The sequence below is a fragment of the Gossypium arboreum genome, chromosome 5 (assembly GCF_025698485.1).
Source record: "Gossypium arboreum isolate Shixiya-1 chromosome 5, ASM2569848v2, whole genome shotgun sequence".
In the NCBI taxonomy this organism is placed as follows: domain Eukaryota; kingdom Viridiplantae; phylum Streptophyta; class Magnoliopsida; order Malvales; family Malvaceae; genus Gossypium; species Gossypium arboreum.
The window spans coordinates 1,434,629-1,441,782 of record NC_069074.1 but is presented as its reverse complement, the minus strand read 5'-3'; the positions used below and the strand labels follow the sequence as shown (position 1 = coordinate 1,441,782).

Here is a 7,154-nt window from a genome sequence, read left to right as displayed (position 1 = left end):
ACAAAATTATAGCAAATTAAATTTTAATTCAAATCAAGTAAAAGGTTTAAAAGTTTTGGAACCATACTTTACTCCTGCTTTAATCTATCAAATAACTTCAATTTTATTTTATTTTTTCATTTTTACTCACATCTTTTACCCTTTCACTTGTTGATCAAATCAAGCACACCATTAAAATCATTGTTAAAAAAACACATATTAACCAATATTTAAAAAAGAACAAATATTTATATTACTGAGACTGTACTGTATTTTTTTATATTTTCTATGAAAAAAAATTTAACTCATAAAATAAAACTCATCCATAGGTGGCTTTAATTTGTCACCAAGATGCCCAAAACCAATTTCTTGCATATTTTTTACACCGTTTTTTCCAATCTAGTATTGTTATAAATTTGCTGTTCAACATTATTTAAACTAATTCAAAGCACCTGGTTCTCTGATAAAACTAAAGAAAGATGATTTCATATAATTTGCAATTCATTACCGAAGAACAATGCTTTCATATAACACCAACCAGTATCTTGACTGCTGAGCCTTTGACTTTGAATTAAGACATTTTAACTCAAAGACTAAATGGACATAAAGACTTCCCTTATGGCTACTACCAACCAACCCCATCAAAAATCTCTACTCCTTTCTAACTCATAAATACTGTACACTTATTAGTTTGGCGAAATAAGAAGCTCATGGTAGAACCTGACTGAAATAAGCAGGCAGACCCATCAATCAGAATATAACAAGAGTTTGTTTATCCATTGTGCATGGTGTTTGTACATGTAAAAGATTGAGCCACTCCACAAAGTGACATGTATGCCATCTCTTCTGATAGTCAGAGCATCCTTGTTTCCTTATCACTATTAGAGTAGTCCACACCAGAATCACCTAAAACCGAAACCCCCATTTGTGAGAAAAGTTTTGACCCTATCAGATAAAAACCAGACCTGAAAATGCTAGTTTAGGAATGGTATCTTACTGTGGAACGAGTCGGTTGATGCCTGCCTTACGGGTCCAAACTCCTTTACATCCGCTGGAGTTGAATGAACGATAAGAAAATTATTTGTTTGGCAACAAAATGAATTTAAACACAATTTGAAACAACACATGCATGTGCACTTGAGATGCTACACAACATTTGAGTTGAACGGTGGTGTTCTTTCCTTCTCTTGTTAAGCTAAAAAGACCTATCATCTAACAGTCAACACTATGCAGCATGAAATGAGCACTACATTACTTAGATGTGGTATGAATCATATTGATCCATACTATTGTAGCAGCTCAGATTAATGCAATATTTAGAAAAAGCAGTTAAAGGAAGACTAACAATTCTAGACAAGAATGAGTTTAGTATTAGTCGGTTTGACAGCGGAAGGGCAACCGTAATTTGACTCCAAAACCATGCATGGGACTGGCTCAACGATAAATAAATATGTGACCTTATTGATGGAGGTTCAGCAAATAAGAAGAAATATACGACGGTGTCTTCCCATATGAACGTTTATAATTAGTTACTGAGGTCACTGCTTTAAGGAAATTCTAAGTTTTGATCAAAGGAATCAAGAAAGGAAAAAAAATCAAATAAATATGATTTTAAATCATGAAATCAAAGATTTGACAAAAAAGAACTAGTCGAAATATAAGCAAAAGGTAACACTAGAGGAACAAAGAATCTCATACCAAAAGAATGGCGCAACCCTTTGACAGCCTCAAAATTCTTGTATGTATAGCCCACAAAATTAAGATCTTTAGGAGCTAAAAACTTCTGGCATGAAGGTAAGAACACAATGGTAAGTTATGCAAGACATGTTAAGTTTGAATAACTTGACATACAAATGCTCAATGTAAGTTTAACAATAGTGGAGGTGACTCTGAAGCCAGAGATGAAACTTTCATCATTATATTGGTCTAAAATATAGAATGGTCACAGGAGAAGAATAGTTAGTATTCAAAGAATGGTAATAATCCTTGCAAAAAGGTAAGTACCTTCTTTAATGGCCCAGATCCTGTTCTTGGACAGTCCACCTGTGAAACAGTCAGAATTTATCACCAATAGGCTCCATAGAGATGAAGGCAGAAAATGCCTTTTATAGAGCATAAAAAAAACACCTCAAAATGAAAATGTAAAATATTGAGAAAGCATAAATGTACTCATAATAACAAACCTCATCAAATTTCATAAAATTTTGAGTATCAAACTCTCCCTCAACGTGCGGTTTAAATGCTGCTTCCATTTCATAGAGTTTGTCCCAACGAGTATCTTTGAACCAAGGATGGGCCTAATTATGCTCATCGTTAGTATGTGGAAAACACAATGTAAGGGAAAATGGGAAACAACTATTTTGATATTCTCATAAATTACTTTAATTTGGTCCGCTCCTTGTGTACCAAGCCTATGGTCAACATCACAAAGCAATTTACAAATCAAATCCTTTGCTTCTGGTGTCAACCTTGCTTCTTCTGGAAATTTCAAATGATTTCTCCAGTGCACAATCTGGAAATTTCAATGGAAGTATTTAATCTTTTATAAGAGGTCAGAGAGCTAAAGATCTAATATCGCACGTAACATCACACCACATCATTGTATAAATCTACAAAATGAATTGAATTAGCCAAATACTAATTTTTCCTTAAATTTATCGTTAAGATCGTAAAAGAACAGAAAGAAGATGACAATAAGGCAGACTATACATAATGAGGATATGAAGAAGGGCACGTGAAAGTTTAAAATAGGATAATGAAAGTTAAAAGTTAATTCTCCATGGATCAACTTAAAACTGCTGAAAGTTTTGAAAGAGAGAAAAACCTTTCTGCATGTAGTCACTGGATCATCAGAGTAGAATGGAGGATAACCAACAAGCATTTCATACATGATAGCACCAAGTGACCACCTGCAACAGGTAAACTGATGAGAATTTATTAAAGAAAATAGCAGATGAAGAATGACTAAATGACAGAAACAGGATCCAAATTTTACAAATCTTATCACTAAGTATCATTCATCCTAAGTCATACCAGTCACACTCCATGCCATATCCTTTCTTGAGCAATACTTCAGGGGCAATATAATCTGGCGTTCCAACTGTTGAGAATGCCTGCCATTGAAACCAGAGGAAAACAACCCAAGAATAATTGACAGAACAAATGATTCGATGTATTACTTGATTCCCTCCCAAAATTCACTAACAAGAATGCAGACTCAAACAAGACGTACAAGCAACAAAAGAAAAGGAAAATGAATAATAAAACAGTTTAATCCTAAAGTTCAGTTCATTCAATATCTTAAATATCAAGCAAATGGAGAAGGGATTGTATAAAACTGTGATTCCTTATCATTCCTATCCCTTTCTAATAGGGGAATGACAAATTGGATTTTTTCTCCTGCTTTTTAGCATTTTTAGTTGGATTTGATTTTTTTCAGGAGGAAAAATCCGATTTGTCATTCCCCTATTAGAAAGGGATAGGAATGACATGGAATCACAGTTTCATACAATCCTTTCTCCAAGCAAATGGGACTAGAATTCGTAAAAATGCTTCCTGTGACTGTACATATGCATGCACACGTTAGAATTATAACATGCAACTTAACAAGAAGAAAGTATCGTAATACCAATTTCCTCCTATTATGTTGCCAGTGCTTCAACTGTTCAAGGGGATTTTTCCAGCGCCTTCCTCTACCAGATTCAGGGAAGTGTCCATCAACATCCATTGATTCATTCAAATTCTCATCATCAAGGGTTTCATTTTCGTTTATAGAAGATAAATTTCTACAGTCTAGAGGCTTGCAAAGACCAAAGTCTGAAAGCTTCAAATGACCATTTTTGTCCAACAGAAGATTATCAGGTTTAATGTCTCTGGTAGAAGGAAAAAGAAACAAACACAAGTTTGTCAGATATTGATAATAATTCACAAGAGCTACAGAAGGAAAGAAGTTACACAGCCTTGAACAAGATTCCACGTTTACACTACCCGATATTCTGTTGGTACCAACAAAAGGCTACTAACCTGTGAATGTAATTATGCCTATGAATAGATTCAATGGCCAGAACACTTTGAGCAATGTAAAATCTAGCCACAGTCTCAGTTAGAGTGTCTTCTCTCATTAGCAAAGTCATCATGTCACCACCAGGCAGATACTCCATGATTAGATATAGATACTCAGCATCTTGAAAAGAATAATAGAGTTTCACAATGAAGTGACTGGCAACTTCTGCCAGCAAATTCCTCTCAGCTCTTACATGTTCAACCTATATTATATGCACAATCTGTGAGTGTAAAGAAATGAAACAAGTAGCAATATAACACAAGAGATAGAGAGAGAGAGAGGTTTTCCAGCATCATGGAAATAGTAGAAAGAAAAATGGAGATGGAATTTCTAAAACATGCTATGAACGAGAAAATTGAGCTTTAGCGACTAATGATTTCAGATCTCACCTGTCCTCTGCTAAGCATTTCTGACTTCTTCAACTTTTTCATGGCAAAAATATCACCTGATTTTTTCTCTTGACACAATCTTACCTGTAAACTAACAACACCATATGAACAAGACCTCCAACATCATAACAGAACAGTTAAAAGAAAACATAACAATGAATTATGCTAGTCGTAGGAGTTGCACTCAAGCTGGAAAATAAATGCACAGCCCACAATACACATGCAATAGTTATAAGTGTAGGAAACAATGTGTAAAACAAGAAGATTGTTTCAAAAGATTTCTTATCTCAGAAATGCCTAGCAGTTAAAATTGAACTCTATTGAAAAATTTATACTGTAATAGCATACAGAGTCCTATTCTACTTTAAAATGGAGGACTTTTACTTCTCCGAAAATTCAAGGCCTACCACCTAATACCTCAGTGCATAAAAGACTTCAAATTTTCAAGTAATCTCTTTAAAAAATGGATTGTATGTCTCAATCAATACTACAAAGCTGAAGCATCCAAATTATGTTTGTTTGGAACATCTTTACTCAGTTCTTCTAGCTGACAGTGATCCTACCGCAAGACTAGCACTGTTGCAACATGTTAAAAAATTCACATAAAGCACCAAAAACTCTACCATCGCCAATCTTGTAATCACTATCTCTAACTTTATATGCACCTCAGTTGATGAATGCTATTGCTAGCTGTTAATTGCTTAACATTTACAAATCTGATTTCAAGTGGCATAGGTTTTGTAATAATTATCTTTCTTTCCATTTTAATAGAATGTTTCATGCTGTAATTATGGCAATCATTTTGCAAATGTCAGGCAAGTTTCTACAACAGCATGATGGTTCCTTGCAGTAAATGAAGGAAAAAGAAAGAAGGGGACATGATAATTGTCAAAAAGATGTCCTATGAATACTCTCAAAAGTGTTTGTAGTTCTAACCTCTCCAAAAGCTCCTCTTCCAATAATTGTCAAAAGATGAAAATCATCGACGAAGATCTTGTGCCTTTTAAGCCTCATATAATCTGACTCTTTGCGCTCCAACTCCTTGAGCAGATTGATTTGTTCTTCTTCTGGAAAATCAGAAGATGCCAACTGCTTTTCCAAAACCAAACGCCTGCATTTTGCCAAGACACACCAAAATCAAACTATTAGATTTATTCTCTTCTCAATAACTGTATCCTTCTATAAAACTACAATCATCGAAGATAAATATACAAATAGTTACAAGGATACAAAAATGAATAACTGCAACCCACATATGAGAGTCTCTTCTTGTGTACACAGAGGCTATAACAAAAATGCTTCTTCCAACATAGGTTCCAGACTCCAGAGTCTTGGAAGACTGAAAGAGATGGAAAAAACAATAGATGCAAAAGGTAATGCAGCTTTCTCTGACATAGCTAACTCAAACAAAAGGGGTTGGCAGATATAAAAACTTTGGACCATGGCCTTAGTTGGTCCTTTGAACGATGGATAAGCCCTTGTTGGCAGTTTCACTCCTTTAGAGCTCCTTTTCCTGCTGTGATGTTCATAGAACAATGGACTTGCGTAGCAATATAAATATGTAATTTTCATCGAGAAAAAATTGAAATTTCTATCCATTTCTTCACCAACAAGTTCATTGGGGGAAAAAGTAAACATATATATACTCATCATATGAAAGCACTTTTGTATGTGTACGTTCCGAGAACTCTAGAGCATTGTTGCCATGTACATAGAGGATAGAAAAGGTTATGGGAAAAAAAAAAAAAAAGAACCTCGAAATTTGTTTATTTGATCTAGATTCACTTTTCTCTTTATTTCATTGCAAAGCTCCCACTGCCATCCAAATCCTACAATAACTTGCTATCAGCTTGATGTTCCTATAATCTTTTGAACACTTTTTAATTCGTGTTGGACGAAATGATAAAAGAATACCCGGAAACACATCAATCTATTGGATGTCTGTATAACAGCACCCGGTTACCCCAGGACGGAAAAAGACACTGATTCATTAATTAAGCATAGCTTTTAAAACACATTTCCCTTCATCAACAACCCCCAAGTTTATAACTTTTCAGTTGATTTTCAATTCAAAGTGCAAAAACAAAAGAATAAAAATTTCCCAATACCAATACCAAATCCAATGCCATGCAATATTAAAAGCCAAACACGTTATACATTCAAGCTTGAAAAATCAAATGACTCTGAAAATACCCAAAACAAGATCTTCTCGAAAGAAACATCCAAGGCCATGCAAAAAAAAAAATCAAAAAATGAATAATATAGATATAATCAACATGCAATATACATATATTATTATATACATAAAAAACTCCGATATACCTTTCTTTACGATCTTGGATATGTTTCATATGAGCTTTATAGTGGCTTTCAATGAACTGCTTAGCCGCAGCCACCCTTTCAAGCGTCAAGCTGGTCACATCATCCCCTTCCTCCTGCTCTTCCTCCGCCCCCTCCTCCTCCGTCATCTCTCTTTCTTTCACTTCCTCCTCATGATTCTCCATTACTATACCTCACGATCCCTTTCTATCGCTCTCTTCTTTCCCCCTTGTAAACGAAATAAGGTATTTTCTTGTTCTCTCCTTTTATGGTTTTTGGTGATTCTGACAACGAAGCAGGGGCCAAGAGGGGGGGCTCAGGTTATTACATGTAGAGACAATAAAACCTGGGGAAAAAGTAATTAAAATATAAAAAATTAAATAAAATAAACAAGGCTTTTCCTC

The 7,154-nt window shown here is 34.7% G+C and overlaps 1 protein-coding gene across 1 annotated transcript; it reads right to left on the bottom strand.

Moving 5' to 3' along the window:
- Positions 1-462: 462 nt before the first annotated feature.
- On the bottom strand, positions 463-7,154 carry LOC108484624 (uncharacterized). Its single transcript, XM_017788478.2, has 13 exons — positions 6,754-7,154; positions 5,368-5,542; positions 4,432-4,515; positions 4,003-4,244; positions 3,608-3,851; positions 3,013-3,092; positions 2,804-2,888; positions 2,360-2,491; positions 2,163-2,276; positions 1,984-2,022; positions 1,678-1,762; positions 977-1,030; positions 463-885 (listed from the first exon to the last, which is right to left on the bottom strand). The coding sequence occupies exons 1-13, from the start codon at positions 6,933-6,935 to the stop codon at positions 833-835; spliced, it is 1,569 nt and encodes a 522-aa protein (XP_017643967.1). The 5' UTR covers positions 6,936-7,154; the 3' UTR covers positions 463-832.